Raw genomic sequence first — 23,052 nt, forward strand, 5'->3', positions numbered from 1 at the left:
TAGATGTATAACGAATCTAAAGGGGCGTGGCCTGTCCTCACACACTCAGATGTTACCAACATACCTGTTGGCTCCAATAATGTTCACATACGGGCATGTAAACATGGACATAAAACAAACAGCACTAGTTAGAGAGCATGCTGGCGATGATTAATGGCGACACGTTCCAGGCTGGACTCTGCGGCCTTCAAACCTGCAACCGCCTTATGGTGCTTCCTTCACCGTAGAGGGGAACCATGGCCGCCAGCTCCTCCTCCTCCAGGTCCTCCTGCTAATGATCCGGGGACGCCGCTGAGACGAAACGGCCACCTCAGCTGCCCGCTCACATCTGCAGCCTCGAATCAATTCTGACATTTCATTCGGCCCTTATAGAAGGCGATGGTGCATTCAGGGGTCGTTACCGTTAGCGTTGAAGCGGTGTCGTCGGGCTTCGGCGCCGTAACCTCTGCTGGGGCGAAGACTCCTTCCTTCCTCCCTCCCCGCTTCCTCTCGGACTCCGGCGCTGCTGTTTACCGACTCAAACGCCTCGTTTTTTTCCAAACAAGCAGGCGAGTCGGGATTGTATTCTTCCTCCCACACTTGTTCACACAACATGAAGTGAAAACAGCCTTTTAAGTCGGCCAGTCAATATGCTGTTTCTAATATATTATTTACCGCCTATGAGCTGTACATCAGAATGCGGCGTGCAACTGTTCGGGCTTTGCAGCCATAATCATGCGGAGGGAAATCACAGAGCCAGATGTCTGGCCCTGGTTTTACAGCATTTATGGTTTCCTCTGAGTTGATGTAAAATTCATCTTCGCCTGTTTTATTTATTCCCCCGTTTTCACCGACTCAACAATTAGTCAATTCCCAATCAACAAGAGAAAAGAAATTGCTTTTAATTACTTTTGATAAATGACAAATTGTGTTGGCACGGCTCCCTGCGAATGCTTAATCAGGTGCAGGGCGGGGTAAGGAGGCGGGAACCGGGAGCAGGGATTTCTGCTGGGATGAAATCAATGCGCTCTCTCTGCAGTTCACCGGCTGGGCTTCTGGGCAACAGCCAACCTGAGGCCCGCGAAGAAACACAAGTCAGCAGAAAAGCTCCTGCTTTATGGGAACAGTCACACAGCCGGGCGAAAACACGCCGTAGCACCCCAGATATATGTGCCTTATATAAGGGCTGTGGAGCTGGCAATTATGGGCTGCGATCTTCTTCCTCTTTCGGCTTCTCCCATCAGGGGTCGCCACGGCGAACAAGTCGCATGGTAAACTTGGCAATGTTTTACGCCGGATGCCCTTCCTGACGCAACCTTCTCAAACCGGGCTTGGAACCGGCACGGAGGTGGAGAAGGGAATAGGGAGCAGCCCGGAGTCGAACCCTGGTTGCACGGACGGAAGGCGCCGCAAACCAGCACGAGCTAAACCGGCTCCCTACAATAAATTATTACATTAAATGTGTTAAAAAAATCTTATGGCAGCTTGAAGTATTTAGCTAATCAAATGAATCCATTCATGCATTTGACCAATCAGATGGAGCCCTTTGATGTTCGGTGCTGACCAGTTTAGACCAGTTTTACTTGGATTATAATTTAAGTTATATTGACTTTTATTCAAATCAAACTGCAGTGAAATGGTCGATGGTCTATACTACTATAGCGCTTTTCTACCTACAAGGCCCAAAGCGTTACAGTCACACACATTCACACACTGCTGGTGGCTCTGCTGCCGAACACTGGTGCCAACCTCCCACCAGAGGCAAGGCCGGGTTCAGTGTCCTGCCCAAGGACACTTCGACTCATGGGGGTGCAAGGCGGGAATCGAACCTGCAATCTTACGACCATTGATTTATATTATTGTCTGGATTGAAGAACAAATTCCATGTCAGACTTCAAGCACTTAAAAAACACTAAAATATGGGCTGCGATGTTAGAGATAAAAACTCAAACCCATTGAATGCACACAAGCAGGCTCATTAATACCAGAGCCTTAAAGGGAACAATGAATTTTTAGAAGCTTAAATGCGAGCTTCTCTTTTAGTTACTCCCTGCTGCAGCTGCTGCAGCGGCGGCGGCACGGCGTCTTTCTGCGCCATGTCGTCATGATTCACCTTAACCAGTAGACGCGTGTTTAGCGGCCGCATCCATGCGGCGCTGCGGCGGGCGCACTCCTGATGGATTTGGACGTTTAAAAAGCCAACTGTCTGCGTTCTCACAACCGCAGCAGAACCAAGACGGCCGCTTTGGCGTTTTTAGGCTCTAAATGGTTTTCATCCGTGATCACGTGATAGAAGATAGCGGAAAACATGCAAGTATTGGTTGTTTGAATGGAAGAAACTGCTTGAATAGATGTTTAAAATGGTGTAAAAAGCTGGAGTCAAATACAAACCCCAGTTTTTCTTAAAGCCCACTGCAACAAAGCATCAACAGAAATGTCCAGTTTGTCATGAACTCCACAAAAATATCATTTTTATGACATATAGATGACTTTAACATGGTTGACTTGTGCAATAATAAAGATCATAAAGAATTTATTATCAACATAATTTGCTTTCTTTCAATACTGAAGGGAGTCATTGAAAAAAATGTAACAATAGATGAGTTATTCTCGTCATAACAAACTTTTCCCGCCAAAATGCCCTTCTACTGCCCCTGGTGGAATGATGATGAACTGCAGGGCAAAGGACATGGACCAAATTTAATCCATTTTAAGGAAAGTTTAGATCATGCTAATGAGATATCAGAAATGTCTTTATGAGTGGTTATACAGGGTTAAAGGTTTTAAACATAGAGCTGTGGGCGGAGCCTAAGCACAGTTTCAGACTATTGGAACTCCGCCTCCATGTTTTCTAAAGCAGCACGTCTGTAAATCCGTCTGCTCCATTTAGGACGGTTCAAACCTCTGAGGCTTCATGAAGCCTCGGCTTTAAACTGCAAAAACGGAATCTGAAGAAAGTAAAAAGACTTTTGTTTCAAGAAAAGACAAAGTCTCAGTTGTTTTTCTGCAAGAAAAATGATCTTATCAAGAACGTTTTCTTAACGTAAAAAGTAAATCTTAATTTCAGATAACGTGTCTTAGTGTCAACATTTTTTTTCTTAAAATAGTAATTCTTGGTAAGAATAGTTTTCTACCACCACAGGCAAATTAATTTGCCAATTTCAAGATATTTTTGTAATTTTAAGAATGTGTGACTTATTTTTAGGAGGCCTGTTTTTGCGGTTGCACCTGGATCCACCAGAACCACCTGCAAACTATTTCACACCTGAAACGCGAAAAAACGGCGAGTGTTTTCCCACCAGGAGGAATTCTGCTTTCAGTGGCGGACTGAGAGAAAAAGGTGTCATTTATACAAAATATAGAAAATCTGTTTAGGGTGTGTTCATGCAAAAATAAACCCATCTAAAAACATTTCAGTCACTATTTTGAATATCTGACCTGAATCATCTGTTAACAGTCTGATGTTTGTGGAGGAAAATTTCTTTTTTGTAATGAGCATAAAGCAAAAATCTCTTTTTATGATTCTGAGACACAGTTATTTTCTTCTTACATTAAGTTGTTTTTTCAGTGTTTAGGTTTTTTAATCGATGCATTTCATCATTTCTGTAACGAGTTTGATATGTCTGTGGGATTTTTTTTATTGTGTGCAATCAGGCCGACCGATCAATCAATCAATCAATCAATCAATGTTACAAAAACCATAAAAATGACTCAAAACACAAGTCTGAGCAGGAATCTCCTGAAAGGAATCGAAGGCTTTGAAGCGTTCAAAGAGTGAATGTGGGCCTGGCTCTTTCTGAATGAGTTGTTTCTGTTTTTTCGTCATTATTCCTCTTAAACCAACATAAAAATTGCTGAGCATGTTTTTTTTAAGTAGATCTGTTGTGTTCCTGTTGTTTTTGTTGCCTTTTTTCCATAGTCATCATGAACATCGTCCTCTTGTGTCATAAAAAAGCGGATTTTTGGACCAGCAGAGCTGAAAGGATGTTTCTGCCCTCCGTGTCTGCAGGGTTCACCTGCAGCAGCGGCGGCGGCGGCGGCGGCAGCGGACGCAGCAGCGAGTCGAGTGACCCAGCTTCAAGCCCACCCGCTTCACCCGTACATGGAGACCCCCAGCTGGGCAGGTAAGCCTCCTTCCCCTCACTCCCCCGCCTCGCCGCGTTGCACCAAACATCAGACGAGCTGTTTGTGAAAGTGCAGCATGTTGGTTTGCTTCTGCCAAACGCAACAGAAATGAACCAGGATGTGAGGATGGAGGCGTTTCTGCTTTACGCTGCTCCAACACCTCTGCGTGGTGAAGGTTTTAGGGGGAGAAGATAGATGTCAGTGTTGCACAGTTTTCAGGGAGGGCGTCCGTCTGCAGCACATGCATGCATGCAGGCGCTTCCCTCCGATCCACGGCGGCTTAGCACACATGGAGGGAAGTCCAGAGGTGGTCAGAGTTGTGCTTTCAGACCAGCTGCACGCGTGTGACCCACTCCTGCACAGCAGCATTGCCTATATGTGGAAGGAAAGAGCCATCTCTGCAAAGGAGTATGAATTTTGCATGAATCCTCTAGTTGTTTGTGGCTGAACGGAGGCGTCCTGTGGCGCCTCTTCACTCTTGAAGGGAACTTTCAGGAATTATACCGTACCCTCTGATCTGGCCTCATTCTTCTCCTGAATGCAAACAAGATGTGTTTGCTTATTGACACTTTGGTGGCTTTTTTTTGCCTTTTTTTGTCACCTGCCCGCCCCCAGAGGGGCTGTGCCTGCAGAGTGTGAGTTAACGGCGTGGAAGAGCTCTCGCTGTGATAAAGGCGGTGTGTTTGCGCGCCTTACTCCCCCCTATCCACCCATATTGTGCTAATGTGTGCTGGTTAAGTATCTGAAGACCAGAAAAAAACTCTTATCCAGATGCCAGAGAGCCGGGGTGTCGCCGTCATCCCTCCCCAGACGGAGGCCTCTGCCTCCCCGCCCATCCTCAGTGGAGCCATAGAGCAGGTGGCAACCAGGATCAATGGGCATCCGCCATTACCTCCTCTGCACGCCACATCCCCTGCCTGGTCTCTGGGGTGGGGGCACACGTGTGTCTCGCTGCAGCACGCTAGGAGAGCGAGAGGCGTTTTCCATTAGTCTAATTGCGCGGTTATAGTTCCATATTACCACCTCGGATTCATAACGGTGGACCTCCTGCGACCCGGAGGATCGCCGGTGGGCGTTATTCGTGTAGGCGGGGAGGAAGACCTGGAATCTCAAAGGTGCAGCATTTTTCTGATTGACGGCGCCAACGTCCCGGCCCAGCTCAGCCGGAACCGTCGACTGTATCGGAGAACTGGAGCGAGTGGCGTCAACCATAGGAAATGAAGTCAATTCAGTCGCCATTATTCATACACGGACGCCGCCATGTTGGAGTCAGACATCATTAGTAAGCAGCGATTGGTTCGAGTCGGTCTGAGTCATTGTTTCTATGGCAACAACTTTCTCTAATCAGGAGTCTTGGAAGGCAACACCCCTACCATTCAAAGCAGAGGACACAAAATCTGTCAATCAAAACAATTTGGACGTTGGCCCAGCAGGCTCCACCTACTTCTAATTGAGGCATCTGATTGGTCACTTTAGAACTTGAATAAATGAAACTACAGAAAAAACTGCAGAGTTTGATGGCATCTGTTTTCCGTTAGGTTGCTCATTTAGCTGCGGCGAATCACCGTTTTCCGTCTTCGACCCGCTGGAATCAGTCAAATGTGGCGGTTGAATTTGGAATTTTTCTGCTTTGATAACCAGCTGGGACACACGCGGACCACGATCGTGAGATTTGGGGCCTGTTTCTGGACTCCAAAACCTCCTTCTTACCCTTCGGATGTATTTAACACAACATGTGGTTGACTCCCAAAACGGTGCACGCGACGTCACTGCGACCTATTTAAACACTTCCTGTTTAGAACGCCAGGGGGGAGGGGTCTGCAGAGGACTGTATACAGTTCTTGTATACAGTCAATTGCTGAACCTGACAGTGAGCGTGGAGCAACGTCATCCAAGGCCAAAGAACAAGGATGTTGTTCGGTTGTCAGACGGGTGAGCTGATCTCGCTCCCGCCCCTCTTGAAGGTCCGGCAGACATCAAAGCTTTGTTCCGAACCGGTAAAAGCCGCTTCCTGTTTTGGGTTTCCTCTCTCAGGCTGCAGCCGTTCCCGACTCCCCGGCTCCTTGGTTTCCCCGCAGAAGGAGAAAATCTTTGATTCCTCCTTTAATTATTATTTTTTTTTACAGGTGTGGGTATTGATCTCCCCTCTTTGCTGCGGGGGAGTGTGTTCACTTAAAAGGCCCACTGATGGTATCAGAGCTTATTAAACAAATAGGGCAGAGAACAAGGCCGCCGCGGCTTTGAATCATGAAGGAGGCCGCCCGTCTTCAAATATGAAACGCTCTGCTAACAAGGTGTGTAATCTATTTCTAATCACATCATATTTTATGGAACAAGGAGAATGTTGAACTGAAGGAAGAGAGAAAGGTGGGGGCTGTATTTTGAAATTGGATGTGACGGCCGGGGACCACGGCTTGATTTTACATGCATGGCTTTCTAATGAAGCCACGCCAAATGGTCAGTAATGGTTAACTTTGGAGCGAGCCGCAGTCTTGGTGTAATGGAGGCTAATTTGGGGCCCGACAGGCTGCAGAGCACAGCTGGAATATGGAGAAGGATGGAGGTCGGAGGCGGCGTTTGTTTGATACCAGCAAGTGTGGCGTGACGTGTTGTGCACAATAGTGTGTGCCACAACGCCAAGACGTACTCCAACACGGAGACGAGTTAAGTGACCGGACCGGACTGGAGAGTCTTCATGTTACCATTCAGGCCGCCGTCCTTTTAGGTATCTTCTTGGGGGGTGGCTCCTCCTCTCCGACGCTTGTGCCATAAAAGTTTCAGATCCTGTGACACAAGACTTGCTTATGAATACATGAATATATTTGCCGTCAGAAGACCTCAGAAGGTCTCACACAAGGTGATGGATGGAGGGACAGGATGATGGCGCCTAATGACTCCACCTTAAATCTCTGTTTTCAAGCAGCATCTGCAGAGTTTCTGCGGATTCCTCATGAAAAAGTCAAAGCCCTCGGCTTTGATGGTGAATATTCAGAGCGAGTTATCATCCTCATCGAGGACGCGGCTCTTGTTAAAAAGTGCAGACCTTAATGATAACGCATTTTTACCAATTTAGCCCCAGCAGAATTCGTTATGCACACAAATTGCCAAAACAACACAATAAAAAAGGCATTAAAAGTAAAAGCAAATAACAATCATGGGTATTTTGTTGCTCGTGCTTCAACACAAAGCGCATTTATTCTCACATTTAACCATTACCATCGCCGAGAAACCACTTCAAGGGATGCGCTTCTTCTCTGTGAACTCCAGCTTTTCTTTCTTAAGGATCTGCGGATCTGAAAATCCAGCTACCGTCTGCGTTTAACCTGAGGTACGGTGGCCCTGAAGGGTAAATCACACCCCTCAACGCAAAAACAGATAGAAAAAAATCACAAACACTATTAAAAAAGCAACAACAACAAAAAGAAATTCCAGAAACCAAAACATAAGAAATCAAATAAAATAAGAAATGGGTAAAGGAAGGGATTTTAGGACATCAGCAATCAAATGATGACGTTTGGTTCAAATTAAAGCAATTTCAGCAATAAAACAAAATAGACAACAAAAGATTAATAAATCAAACCTATTTGAGATATTAACCCCGGCTGCCATATGTCACTAAGTTGCAACGTACAATGTAATCCAGGCTCTTAATTCAACCTCACTTTAAATGGAGAAAACACGGAAAAATACATTTTTACATTCAATTCAGTTCAATTGTATTCCTATAGCCCATTAATACAACAATAGTCGTCTCAATGGGCTTCTTACCACTAAGGAAAAACTCCTAAAAAAAAAACGATTCTGAAAAAAACAAAAAGAAACCTCAGGGGAGTCCACATGAGGGAGGGATCCTCCCCCAGGGCGGACAGGCGATTCACCAGACATAGGATTGTGACTAAATGTAGGCATGAAGGGGTTAATCCATGTATTGATTAGAAAATCAATTTAAGAAAATGATGTCATGTTCTGGTCAGGAGCTCTTTTTTTTATAAATAGACATATTTGCACTTATTTGTATAGCAAACACACACATTACACAATAAATACAACAAATGTAAAATAGTCAAATTAATCAAATAAGAGTTTATTTTGGTAAAATCCAGTTCTTAATATCTATTTGAAGTTATAACGTGTTTTTGTCCAAAAACAGATTATTTATCAAGTAACAGATGAAGCTCTTATTGGTTTTCATTTGAAGCTGAACAGCATAAAAGCTTTTCATCTGAAAATCTGTCTATTTCCTGTTAGCATAGTCTTTTGGGCGACATCTAGTGGTGAAGTTTCAGATAACAACCAACACAACCATGTTTTCTTTTTCTCCACAAATGTTGCATCTGATGAAATCAATAAATCCCCACAAATGTAATCTGAGTAAAAAAACAAACAAAGATGTTAATTCTTCTGTGAGATTCTGTTAATCAAGTTGACAGATAAACATTAAGCGTTACAATATTGTAATAAAACAGTTTCAGGCATTTCTGATACAGTCGGTCCTGTTGTTGTAGGTTGGATGGAGGAGTTGGAACCTAATTCTTTGGGAGACATTTTTGTCGTTTTTCTGAGTCACTCCGGTGTCTCTGTTTGGTCTCTTTACTTTTATAAAAACTTTTAAACCTTTTATTTGTTTTTCATTTCCCTCTTAAACTGAACTTGTGAAAAACTTTGTGGTACTTTTGTCACTTAAGTTTGTTGTTGCATCATAAAGAAACATAAAGAAAGTAACTAAATCCTGGAGTAATGGCACTACTTAAGAGCGTATAGGAATACTTTTTTTTTACTTAAATTTTGTACAAATGTACATGAAATCAAACAAAATTAGTCTTACAAACGAACAAAGAAAAAAGAAAATAAGACATGACAGCAGGCGTTCCAGAAGTGTAAAGAGAAAGATCTTTTAGTGACCAGAGAGTTTTTATAGACAGTCCATCCGTCTCATTTTTCCTTACATTTTCCTTCTTCTCCGTCATCTTTTCCATGACGTAGATCTCCTCCACTATTTCAGTCCAGTCTGTGAGGGTTGGTGGTTCTGGCTTCTTCCTTGCTGCAGTTAACAATGTTTTCACCAGATACTGATCTTAAACTACGACCGTTTCAGACGTCTTACCCAGACGTAACACTAACTGAGTGGAGGGGGGGTTGCATAGCGCTGAATATTTGTTAAAACACCATGGATGGAACGCCAAAACCGTCCTGTTTGCCAACAGCTCCAGAAATTGAAGGTGTAATAAAGAAGCACATGAGATTTTTCCAGGTAAATTGCCTCCATTTCAGTGACGTGGTAGGAGACTGAGTGAACGCACACATTGAGTACCACCCTTCCTCTGAAACAGTGATGGACATTTCTATTTCCCACTTATATTTAACATATAAAGTTGTGTTTTTCTGACATGAAATGAGGCTGTTGTACAGTTTTGAAATAGATGTCTTCTGCTGGTACGCTCCAATTATTGCCTCTCAGACTGGATTTTGTTCACTCTTTTCTTCTGATCTGGAGGTCCACATTCCAGCTTTAAGCCCCTCATCTTGTTCTTGTTTATGATTGTGGCAAATGCTGTAACTCCCTCGTTACTCCACTGCTTCAATGTGGAATCATCTTTTGCTGGTTTCTAATCCTTGTCGAGATAAATCCATGTAAGTATTTTCCTTTCCAGCCGTGCTAGTTTTAGCCAAAGTTCATTAGTAAATGTTGTTATTGGATTTAATAATGTGGTAATGTCCTTTGGTAAATCATCCTCTCCTAAAAGGGTCTGAAGTGACAGTAAGAAGTAAACGGGGAAGTATTGGCCTCTGGAAGTAACAACAGTTTGATGTGTTGAACTTTGGTGGGTTTGGTTTGTTTTTTCGTTTTTTTTTTCCACACTTGGCTCTGGTTACAGTGAGGAGGAGAGAACGGAAGAAAAACACATCAGGTTTCAGCTAAAGAAATCCCAAACTGACCAGGAATGAAGGCTGTGAGTGAAGTCATGAAGAGGTTTGACTGAGCGGTGAAAGCGTCTCCAGGAACCCGAGCAGGACTCATCCAGGTGGTCATGGAGGAAGATCGAAGGCAGGTCAGAGTTCACGGCACAACGGTCAGAGAGAGAAGTTTGGTCAAACCGTTGGAGACACAGCTGAGCAACAACATCTGGACGATCCACTTTCTGGAAGCATCTCCAACCCAGAGCAAATGTCAAACATGGCGGTGGTAGTGTGATAGTGTGGAGGATATTTCATGATTTCTGATCAGAGTTCCTCCCATCTGTTCCTCGGCTGTTCTGGACAAAGTCTGGACGTGGAGCGGACTCTGCTTGATGACCTTAAACGGTGTAAAATCCCCCCGTGTGTCTGAATCCAAACAGTCCTGGAGAGACGAGGTCACCGGAAACTCTCACTTGGAAACAGATGTTGCTGGTTTGGACACATTTGTCCTTCTGATGAACGATTGTGTTTTTGCTCAGGTGGTCTTTGTTTCATGTTGAATGATTGCATAAATCAGTCAGCAGAGAAGGAGGCATCCGTCTGAACACGCACCCAACCTCCGGTTTGTCCCGGTTAGCAGATGGATGAATTCCTGAGAGATCCATGTTTACAGAAAGGCGGCATCAGAAACCTAAAAAGAGCCTCTTAAAGCGGCTGGTCGGACGGTTCGTGGCTCTGCTGAAGCGCCACATTGTTAGGCCCATCACCTCCATGGCGGCGGCAGAGGGGTGATGAAGGAGGAGGAGGGTAAGGATGCCTGCATCTTTAAAAGCTGGATGGAGCGGTGGAGCGGGGTGGACGGGTGGCTGGCAGGATTGTGCTGACGGCAGGGCTTTGGTTCAGAGCATGCCCATTAGAGGGAGCCATAAATCCTGGGCTCTCTGGGCCGGGCTGTGTCAGCAGTCCACTGAATGAATTGATTTTAAACGCCACTGGAAAAAAAAAAGAGGAGTGCAAGAGAGGGAGAGCGAGAAAAAGGAGGGAGAGTGACTATTTAATTCACCCCCCGCCAGAAGCCCACACCCCGTTCCACCCCGCTTCTCATTTCAGGACTGTCGTTGGAGAAAAAGGAAAAAGGGGGGGGGGGTCTAGAAACACTGAAACTGTCACCAGCAACAAGCCCAGGGCTAGGCGGCCCCCACGCCTTTGATTTAAACAGGGGGGGGGGGGACGCACAAGCCAAATACATAATCTCAAATTCCATACAGCATTTGTTCCCCCACCTCTCTAATTTCTGCTGCCTCTCTTTTATATCTCCACGAGAGAAATGAGACATATCGTAAAAAAAAGAGAGGGGAAAAGGCGCAACTGCATTTGAAATTCAAATGTGTTGGATTTTGAAATTGATGTATGTGTTTATTCATTTACGAGCAGCATCCATGTGTGCATGCATTTCTATATGATCAGCAGCAATGAAAGCCATCGTCCCCCCCCCCGTCTTTGGCTCTCCTGCTGCTGCACAGGAAGAGCGTCTGGACGTTTTTATCCCACTTCAGACGTCCACGCTCCCGCCTGCATGCATGCACCGACCTGTTGGAGCGCCGCCGGGGGACCTGGCGGCGGCTGCTGCAGAGCGATGCAAGGGGGGGGGACGTATTGATCAGGGAGCGAAAACCCGATCCATTCTGGGAGAGAAGGCAGCGACATGATAGTGACAAACGTCTGAAGCTGCACTTTTTGGATGCTTCTGCAGAATTTTTGCATTAGGCTGCGAAAACGCTAACCTCTGATATTAGGGTCAGTTGAAAGTTGGACAAACCCGGCCTTCGTAAAGATCAACCCCGATCAAAAGGATGTCTTTAACACGTGGCGTTTTCCTGACGGGGAAGGACAATTATAAAGAAAGTTAGGCTTAAAACTGCATTTTTGAGTATTTCTTTATTCAAATCGTGGTGAATCAGGAAAAAATGACTTTTACAGAAGATGATTATGAACGTCTTTGTTTTCCTCACCTGAGCTGGCATACGTTATCGCTCGCCATTTTTTGTTCCAGCGCTAATGTTGGGTTGGGGCTGTGAGGGGTTTGAACTCCTGCCGCTCTGCAGAAACTAGGTCCCAGAAAACGACACAGGATTTTTTTAAAATTTTGGCTAAAAGCGACGTCACCACAGTTTAAAAAAACACCTGGAACGCTTTGAAAAAAGACCAGGGGATGATCGGAGTGGGGCTTGGCTCCTGAAAATGTCCCTTTTTTCTGCGTTTATAGTCTCACAAGTGGATAAGAAAGAGGCATCCCAAGGATGTGATGGATAAATCCCCAGAAACGCTGTTTTGAGCTGCAGTTTCTTTATATATGTTCAATATACGTGTTACATTTTCATCAGCGTGGCTCTTTGAGCAGCCGCTGACAGATTCAGCTGCAAGAGACTAACGAGGTTTATCAAATATGTGCAGCGACGTTAATAAATCTGCGCATAAATGGCATTTTTGTGACAATCTCCCTCACATTCCTTTGCCGTTGAGCGGGTGGGGGCTCTGGTTTTGGGGTTGGTGGCGTCCTCTCTGGCTCATTACGCTGTTTAAAGAGCCGGCGCCTCCGAATCACCTGCCCGGCTCCGTGCTTCAAACAAGCTCAGCCACCAGGGATCATACATCAACTTCTCCATCAGGCCCCCTCCAGCTCACCTTTTTTTTTTAACCAGCACCCCCCCCACCACCACCACCACCACCACCACCCGACACACGAGCCCCACACCGCCGACGAGGAAAACAGATAGCATCGGCAGCTGAATACTGATGTCACCCCTGCAACAACAGGAATAACAAATGAGTCACAGAGCAGCCTTATGTTGTTATGAATGCGATCATGAAGTTAATTGAATGCTGCTGGAGGACCCGCAGCATCCGGGGCCCGCGCCGTGGCTCCACCGCACCGAATGCATGGCTTCTGTATGTAGAAGCTCCACTCTCTCATGCCTAATTACCCACAGGCTAAGGCGCGAGGAGGGCCCGCTGCGGATTACTATAAAGATTGTGGAGATATTTCACTTTGAAAAATGGTGAAGCACACAGGACTAAGGGTTTGATTACAAGGAGTGGGGCACACAGCCTCTACATCTTCCTTCCCTCATTTCAATTATGGCTGACTGGAGGCGCGGTGCTGCCACCGTCCTCAAATAAAACTAAAATATGATAAAGCTGAAATATCAGGCCCGGGACCGCTCCCCGCCTCCGGCCATGTAAGGCGCAGACACTCGCCGCGTAATTACAACATTTGCCAATATTTTTTTGACGAGAGGTTCGACATGAATGACGGAGGGAGGGGGGGGGGGCACGTGGTAAAAAGTGCATTTCTCAGGAGGTTCTCCTGCAGGAGTTGCATGGAGGCTGAGGCTCCACTGCGTCTCCTCTTTGCACTGTATTTTTATTAATGGAGGACAGAGAATTGTGTTCAACCCCCCCGCCCTGCAATGCTTCTCACCCCCAAGACCCAACCAGGTGGATCTCCTCTGGAGCCCCCCCCCCAGCCTCCCGTGTTAATAACAGTCTGGCCACGTCACCAGCGCCACTCGGGGTCAGAGCTCCAAAGATTCGGGGCTTTGCGAAGAAATCCCAGCCAGCCGGCCCGCCCGCCCGCCCGCCCGCCGCGCCGTCTCCTGACACGCCAGATGCATCACAATGACTGGGAACTTCAAGAGGATTTGCAGAGAATGTAATCTATTTTAGCACGTTTTTAAAATTAAACATTATTTGCTTTGGGGGATAAGTCCTGGTTCAAGAACTGTTTGTAAAGCTGAAGATTACAACGTCAGGAATTTAGCAATTAAAGGGAGCAAAAGCACATGTTTATGATACATGTGATTTGGGAGCTGACATGTTGGCTCTCTGCAGAGTCATGTTGGTTTAATCTCTTTATAAATCCTCTCTTATGGTTACGAGACGCCGCAAATGAAAAACTCCAGCGTGGCTCATAAACAAAGTACGACTTTCCCAGCTTCCTCTTTTCTTCATTTTTTACGACTCAGAACAAGAAAGAAACAGAGGAATTACTGCAAATGCTTGTAATTTACTGCTTCCTTCCCTTCAATGAATTCATCCAAATGTTGTCCTCTAATACATAAACCAATAAATACTATATAAAGAACAAATCTGTGACAGGTGCACACAATTTTAGAATTTAACTTCCGCCAAAGAAATTTGTTTCACATATTTTAGATACAAAGAAAAACCTTTAATGGGCGTGACCTCAGAGCTTCATAAAAGTCTTTGACTGAAGCCAAACCTTAGGGGGAGAAAAAAATCCCTTTTATGAACCAATCTCTAGTAAAAATAAGAGGCAAGCTTCAGTGAGTGCCCCAAACCGAGCTAAGTTATGTTTGATTTGATTATATGAGTCAGAAATGATTTACCAATGGTTGCTAAGGAAAGTTCTCTCATAAAAAAACATAAAAACTTGACACACAAATTGGTCAGCCCCAGACATGCATAAAATGCTATAGACCTTCAGAGAGGCCACCATTTTGAATTCAAATGGGACTCTATTGATTCTTTGAAGAACTGTCAAGGCCTCATATGTAAGAGTGAGTCCAAAACGGGTCAAAGTCATGCAAATGCTCAAGAAAAAGGGGGCGTGTTTCAGTGAGTGCCCAAAACCAAGCTCAGTTTTTTATGGTTGGCTTTGATCAACAATCAATAATAAAAGTAGGATAAGATTTACCAATGGTTGCTAAGGAAATTTCTCTCACATACAAACATAAAAACGTGATACACAAATTCAGCAGCCCCAGATGTACATAAAATGCTATGGTTGCTAAGGACCTTCACCTTCAGAGAGGCCACCATTTTGAATTCAAATGGGACTTTATTGATACTTTGGAGTGTTGGAAAGGCCTCACTCAAACATCAGAATCCTTAAATATCATTGTACACAAGAGGCTTGTTACAACGAAATTTCTGGTGCTCTCCAGCTGCTTGAGCAAAATGAAATAAAGTGACATATATGTTAGAATAAAAATAGATAATAGGAAATATGTGGATATATTCATTTTTATAGCGTACATACATGATTTTTTTTATTGTACCTCCAGACTTTAAAATATTTCACATGATTGGTATACAGACGTTACAGTGCTTTTATTTTTTTGACGTTCACATTTGGTTTCGGACGTTGACAGCTATTTGTAATAAGCCTTGAAAGAAAGAAATAAACGTTTGAGAAATGTAGACGCAAGGGGAATATCTGACATATTTAATATTTTGAGACCATTTTGAAAAATTATGATCAAACGGTTTTCGAATACGGCTTTTCCGAAAAAGGTGGATCAGACTCGTTAGCGCTTTTTTCCGTGAAGACTCCCAACATCTCCGCCTTGATTTTGTCCTGCGGATGTTGAAGTTGCTCCATCACCTGCTTTTTTTTTCCTTTTTTATGAAGTGAAGAAGAAATATTTTGCAGAGGGAAGAGCTTCTACAGCAAAATGGAGAACTATTCCACCCCCCTACCCCCCTCCACTCGTCACAGTGTGGGGGATTCAATCAAAAGTCTGCCCTGTGACCTGTTCTCAGAGAAACAAACAGCCAGCAGAGTCTCCGAAGACCAAAGCCATCAGAGGAGGGCGGCCCGGGCGCCAGCCAAATCGCGGCACCTTTGTGAAAGCCTCCATCACAGAGAAATTGTGAGTTGTCGCAGTGGAGAGTGACTAGCATGGCGGTACGTTGATACATTGATGCAGTGAATGCCTTGGACAGTGCAGTAAAAGTGCTGAGGTTGAAATTAAGCTGTTATCTCTCGCATGTATCACCAGGGAGGCTAGGAGCAGCGGAGCAGAGGCAGTAGCCTGTTTGCTTTACTGTTATTGCCTCCGCGTGTCCATCCTCATCTGGCTCGCCTCGTGTTCGACACTTGAAATGCAACGCTGCATTTGTTCACCTTTTATGTGTAGAAATTATCTGTCCCGTTGCAAAAGAAATCATTTCGCTCCGAATTTATTTTTTCCCCAAACTCCATTAACGGCACCGCATGAAGCATTTTAACATCAATGTAAATTACAGCCTTAATGTCTTAGAAATAATTATAATTACCAGAAGCACACAAGACCATCACTGGGAAAATGGGTAGACTCATCCAAGCTGGGAGCGACATGCATCATTATTTTTTGGTTTTATCTTCCCAACCAGAATTGTGGAGGTTTATCACTGAAATGAGCTTCAAATTGTTTCAAAATATTACATTTGGTGAGATATCGATTTGTTTATTTATTGTTTGTTTGTTGCGTTTAAAGAACACTGCTTTGTCTCTGCTAATTGTGTAATTATGTCTGTTTGTGTCCACGTCTGGATCTTTCATCTTTGTGGAAACCAGAGATGGAAACATTTTCAGTCTTTTTTTTCTTTAGAGAAGCATGAGATGATGAAGAAAGCAAACCACAGTGGAACACTTGAACGGGTTGAGTTTAGGAAGAACCCAAAACTGATTGAGCTGATCTATTGGAAAATGATTGGCGTCGTCGGACCTGAAGCAGAGACTCCGCTGGTTTCACAGTCACGTCAGAAGCTTCAACCTGAAAAACTCGAACCAATTAGCAAAAACCTTTTAAAGTATTTATTTGTCAAAATAAATATCGTCCGTTCTATTGACGAAATGTGACGAACCTTTGGAGCTACGGCGGCTTCGGTTGCTGTTTTGTATTTCTGCTGTTTTTAGAGATTTTTGTCATGAAATTGAGACCTATTTTGATGTAAATTTGTTATAATTCCATTACCCCGTCATAAAACATAATGTTTATTGAGAATCTGAGCCCCCCTTAAAATGTTAACGTGCAGTAACTTGCAGAGTTGTCGAGCTCTACATCCTTCATGTGGAAACTTTCCAGTACTCTTTTTTTTTGTTTGTTTGTTTTTTGGAGTTATTGGATTATCGGTTCCTTATTTACCAATTTCTCCTGTTTGTTCAGGTATGCAGACACTTCCTGCTCTCAGGTCCCGTTTGTTCACCACTGCAGTAAACAGATGTATCACAATTGTGTTGACAATGATGCATTAGCGTTGGAAACGCTGCCCGCAGCACCTTTAAAAGATCCGTTTGAGCGCAAATCATCATAAAGCAGACAGTGAGTAATGTCCGAGTCGCACAACAATCGGTTGATGAGACAAAAAATCAACGGATCGCTCTTTAAGAAGGAAACGCCATCCTTTAAATGCTGCCCCCCTCCCCCCCCTGACCTGGGGCTGTCTCGCCCCATGAAGGGCGTCGCGCTTCCCGGGTCCTGGGAGAAGTTTGACAGCCCAAAAGTTTCTGAGGCTCGTATGTCATATCCTCCGGAGCGCTGAGTGAGGGAACATAGGTGGAGGTGCTGGTTCTGTCACGTCCAACTGACACCCCCATGAGTAATCTGGGGCGTGATAAACAGAGGGTCGAGGTGTCATGGGAACACCTCAGCGTCTGGCACAAGGGTAATTACTCTTCCTGTGTGGGTGCAACTCAAAATTTTTGAACCCTTTCTTTCTCCAATCACAGTTGATGGATTGAGTGGAGGAAGGCGATCATCTGGTTCTTAGCAGGCTCACCGAGCGTGGTGGGTTTCTGTTGATTAATGATATCTGCTGCAAGTCACCAAAAGCGGAAATTAAGTATTTCTGTTTAAATGTAACATTTGTCTCCTTTGCTGGTGTTGAGAAAGGCATTTGTCAAAATCCCCGGGCTTTGGCGAAAGGTGGATTTCCTCTGGGAACAGGCTGGGAATTACTCCCTACTTTCACATTAATGGCATTCACTGTTGCTGTTTTACACCTTGAATCTACTCTTCACCCTTTCACCTCTTCAGACGTCTTTTGAATGTGGAAGCATCGACAGATGTGAGCGAAGGCAGAGGAGGTTGTGGTGGGTTGCGGCTTCTTCCGGCGAGAGGAAGGACGACCTTGGTTCTTTGGCGGCTTCTGGCGGTTTTCCTGGTGGAGTCGGGTTACGGTTTTTCGTCCTGCCGCGCCGGAGCGGAGCTCACTCCAGCTCCTGCAAAGAGTAATGCTTCCAGGGCCTGGCCATCGTCCAGTGCCGGCCCTGCCACAGCCGCTCGCGTGGCCGGGATATCATTACCTCCAGTGTGTTACATCAGACTCGCTTGGTCAGGCTCTGAAACAGTCAATACTCCACAATTTAGAAAATCAGCCAAGTTTGCAGAAACAAAGAGGCAATATCGGAAATAAAGACGGATATATAATCTGACGCCAGCCATTTTTTCATGGTGAATTATTTGTTGTCTGGAAGGTGGAGGGGCAGCGGGGAGGGAGCCAGGGTTCTGTCAGAGGTTAGAGGAGGTGGCCAGAGCGCACGAATAAACGTGCAGATCACAGTGCCCAACCACTGACCCTCCCCGTCTCATACAAGCAGCCTCCACTTTTTCCATCAATGGAAATCTAATTGCTTGAAAAGCGATCAATGGAAACTAAATTGGTTTTGTGTGGAAGCGCGCATGGAATAAGCTCTGAGCTGTTTTAATGTGTGTTGGTTTTGCATCTTAAATCAGGGTTAAAAAAAAGAAATTAAAAAATTTGGGACCCCCCCCCCCCCCCCCCGCTCTCTGGAGGGGGTAAACTTGGGGAGTGTCAAGACACCAGGGAGGAGGTACTCAATCAAGCTCCTTATAAAAATCACCGGCTTAATTGTTTTCCCAAAGTCATAAATCGCAGCGCTTAATGGGTTAATATTGAGGTTTGTGAAGCGCTTGTTCCAAAGTGGCCAGAAGCTCCTCATTGTGGAGCTGCGACCACCGATAACCCTCTAGTGATCTGATATGACTAATCCCCTGTAATCCTTAATACACTCTTTAACATGCGCCTAACTGACAGCAGTCGATGCGGGTGCACTTCTCTGTCTTATCGCTGATCTCTTTGTCTTCGTCAGTGCGCTCAGTCTCTGCAGAGAAAGCCGCTCCTCCTTGCGACTGCGGATGGATCAGCGGCACATCTGCGTCAGTGTGGAGCTCTTCCGCTCCGGGCGCTTCCAGATAAGCCCGGGAGTCTGTCTGAAACTGTGGAAAGCGGAGAGGGCGGCGGGAAAGGGGGCGTCTTGTCCCGGCCGCGCCTGTTTCGGTCGCCCCCCGCTGGATGGACGACCCTCCCCAGCGGGGTAAATTATGACAGCATGGATGGAGATCTGGTCAGGTGCTTATCTGTCAGTTATCAGTGCAGACAGAGCCCAGGCCGGGGCTGTATGTCTGTCTGCTATTGTCATTACATTGGGATTGATCTGGGGGGGGGGGGGGGGGGGGGGTCCAGGGCTGCTTCAGCTCCGTCTGGACCCTGGGGGGGGGGTCCAGGGCTGCTTCAGCTCCGCCTGGACCCTCTCCACCCCACAGCTGTGTGTTGTTGTCGTTGTTGTTTGTGTTCATTCTCCGTGTCGTCACCCGCACAACAACAACCGGCCTCGCGCCTCACTCCAATCACGCATGTTAACCAGCCGCCGCCACGCATCAATGTTCCCGCCACCGTTTGGTAACTGATGCCGGAATGATGTTAGGAATGATGTTGGAGCCCCCCCCCCCCCGCATCAGCATTCTGGGGGCGGATCAGATGTTCCGTGAGTCGCCCTCGCCTCTGGGAAATTAGCAATTTAGCAGCCAACACCTGTACAAAGACCCCCCCCCCCCCTTCCAAAAAAAGGTCAGGTCACGCGGCCTGCTCTCCTGCTGCCTTAAAGATGCTGTTCTTTATGCTGATGGGAATTTCACTTTGCTAATCAGTGTCGCGGCTCGCCGCCGTATGCGCGCTCGTGCGCGCCTGAGAGCGGTGGCGGCGGCTGGCAGAGCCCCCCCGCCCCCCCTCCCGCTCTTGTGCAGTCTAATGTAAGTATGCACGCTCTCCCTCATGATCCCTCATTTATCATTTTGACACTGGCTACTTTTTTGAAGTGGAGAAAAATGTTGCAGTCAGCTCTTCCTTTGGTCTGGGAAAAAATATGTGTGAATGAGAGCGTGTGTGCGCGTGCACGTGCTTTCAACTGCTGCCGGGAGATAGAGGGGGGAGGCTGTGTGTGTGTGCGTGCGTGTGTGTGTTTGTGTACATGCATCACAATGATTAAGGAGCACCGGAACATGGCACTGGCTATTTACTGCTGATAAACCAGAGAGTGCATTTGCTGCGTTGCGTTGCCATTTCCCGCCTGCTTGTTATTCCCTAATTTGGATCTTTCCCGCTTTATGGAAGACGGATCGTCTTCTATTTTAAGGGGCTTGTTGACCCGGCGCTGGGGGAGAATCCGGGCCCGCTGGCCTGCGTGGAACTGTTTCATGTCAGTTTGCGGGCTGCTCGGCTCAATTCTGACCTGTTTAGCAGAACTCCTGACATTTACCTGAGCGCCGACTAATATCCCTGTTAAATTGTATCAATAGATTTCTGAATAGGTATCTGTATTGATCGCGCTGCAGTCGATGGCTGACATTATGATCCTTCTCACTGTGTGCTGGTGGAAAGCCTCTGATAAACAGGCTGGTCCATCGAGCTGCACAGATGGATAGTGTTACTTCTCTACTGTGTGTGTGTGTGTGTGTGTGTGTGTGTGTGTCTGTGTGAGAGTGTGTGTCATGGCAGGTTACAAATGAGTTTGTTTGTGTTCTGGCCGCAGAAACCTTTTATGCCCCGGGGCTGTGTGTGTTGTGTGGGTGGGTCCTGGAGGATGTGCCACTGCATGTGTGTGTGTGTGTGTTTGCCTCCATATAGCTTCATACGAGTATTTTAGTATTTTGCCTCTTGTTACCACCTTAAGCCATATAGCTTCCTGTCCACTCGGTTTCGATCTCGGCGCTGGCTCCGAGGTCAAGCAGGTGACCTATTGGTAAAAGTGCCTTGCGTGCCAATAAATGCCTAGCAGTATTAATCACACAGGAGCCCTCACTCTGCGAAGAGGTCAATGCTTTAAAGGGCACCCAGAGAGCTGCCTAAGACTGAAATACAGCCGGGGCATCTTTCCGGTTGAATGTACCAAAAGTTTTATGAGTTCCCCCCAATGAGGTCAGTCCACCCTGCCTAAATGAAATCTGTCGATATCCCATTATAGGCTGTTGGAACTTGATTGTTAGGCATCTGTCAGATGCATATTTCATTCTAAATTTAGTTAGCTGGCTGTAAGTAATGCATACATTACCAGCGGCTTATTTCCCAGTGTACACGGCTGCAGAACATCTGTTTTTCTATTAAGCCGGAGATGAAATATTAATCTGAAAGCAAATCTGGTGCGTGTCGATGGCTGACAGGCCGCGGTGACAGCTGCTGGTGAAAGTTACACCAGCATGTCAGGTGTCTGGCTCCGTACGTCTGATCACAACACGCCCCGCTTCAAATGGACTGTTTTATCAGCCGCGTGGATCCCAGCTGCTAATTGGACAGCGGCGACCGAGGGTCTGCGAACACGCCTCAGAGCTGCAGCGCCGCACCAACGCACGGCTGACGGGGAGGCGGTAAGGAACGCCACGCTCTTCCAAAAAAAGTCCCAAGACTCTGGGGGCTGGGGGGGCAGATGGGATGGATTTTACATTAATCACTAAATACACCATCCACTCATTGAATGTATCAATCCACTCAATGAATTCATTGAACAGAAAGGGATCCATACTATGTAATTATTGCCCTCTAAATAGCCCCTGTGAATACTTGAAAAGCTAACTGTATGTCGATACTGCTCAAAGGCGAGCTTTATTGACCCGCGGCATTTGAAGAATTTAGTATTTGGTTTGGTTGCCAGGTGACGGACTCTAGACCTTGGCTGGAGGCGCCTGTATTGAATGTTTTCCATCATGCAAACTTTGGCCCTTTGCAGGAGGATTTTCACATTGTCTTGTTTGTTGCCGCAGAGTCTGAACGAAAACAGGATTGGTCCAAACGGTAACATCTTTCCAGTCTTTGCAGCATCTTCGTTACCTCCTGGCCCCCCTCCTCAGCCTGGATGTTTACAGCAGGGATGATGCATGCGCCCAGCGTTAAATCAGAATCCTGCAAATTGTCCTTAGCTTTTCTGCGATGAATACCAGGCTCTCAGTGGTAAAACACATGAAAAGTACTGTGACAAGGAGACGTGGAAGCACAGACATTAACCAAGCGTGTAAAAACACAACTGAGCTGCAAAACTGGAAACCTTTTACTAAGTTTCACATCAACTGAGCTGCTTTTTAAACACAATTCTGAACGAAAACTCTAAATCAAACAGAAATTAAAGACCCACTTCGCAGAAAGTGGTGTTCTTTCGTGTTTTTAACATGTTCTTGTGGCATTTGACATGAATAAAGAGAAAATGAACAGCTGTGGCCTTGTGGTAGAGTGTCCACCCTGAGACTGGAAGGTCAGGGGTTCAAATTCATGGCCATACCAACGCATGACACACAGCATTAAAGGGTTGGATTGGGGGTGCTGCAGTTCACAGCTCCCCCAGGGGATGGGTCAAATGTGGAGGACAAATTTCAAACAGCTACATGGGTCACAGCTAACTTTACCTTTAAAATTAAGCTCAAAAGAACATTTTTGAGGTTTTTTTTTATTCAAACACACTCAAAAAACGTTCACTTTGAATGAACATAAAAAAATTATGGAAAGGATTTCCACATGATTAGATTGCGTTACTTTAACAAAAATGAATCATGTTGGTCCTACTTAATGTATTTAGGTTGGCTCAACTTAATATATTTAGGTTGGGTCAACTTAATGTATTTAGGTTCAAACTAATAAATTTAAGTTGATTCAATATAAATAGAGCAGTTGCACCCAACTTTAAATTGATATTGTTGCTCACTCTAAAAAGAGAAAAGTTGGGCCAATTTAATTGAATCACTTCAATTGGTCACACATAAGAAAATTAAGTTTATTTAACTTAAATTTCTATTTTTTTCTTTAATTTTATTTACACATCTGTAATTGGTACATTGTTCCAATGTTACAACCAATGGGTCTTTTAATTTTCACATCAAAGACATGAATTACCCAGCAAAGTCCCACATCACAAGACAGGAGCTCAATTACCACAAACTCTGTGTTAAGTATTGGAACATTAACATTTTACCACACAAG

General features: G+C 45.4%; 1 protein-coding gene across 17 annotated transcripts in view; it reads left to right on the forward strand.

The window, feature by feature from the left end:
• Positions 1-23,052, forward strand: part of rbfox3b (RNA binding fox-1 homolog 3b) — a 653,838-nt gene that overhangs the window by 444,162 nt on the left and 186,624 nt on the right. For all 17 annotated transcript variants that reach the window (XM_078951931.1, XM_078951941.1, XM_078951943.1 and 14 more), the window contains one exon: positions 3,989-4,103. In XM_078951931.1, coding sequence (XP_078808057.1) covers positions 3,989-4,103 — 115 coding nt within the window. The remainder of the gene's footprint in view (positions 1-3,988; positions 4,104-23,052) is intronic.

The sequence above is a fragment of the Oryzias latipes genome, chromosome 8, assembly GCF_053564925.1.
Source record: "Oryzias latipes strain Hd-rR chromosome 8, Olatipes_Hd-rR_3.1".
NCBI classification, from domain to species: domain Eukaryota; kingdom Metazoa; phylum Chordata; class Actinopteri; order Beloniformes; family Adrianichthyidae; genus Oryzias; species Oryzias latipes.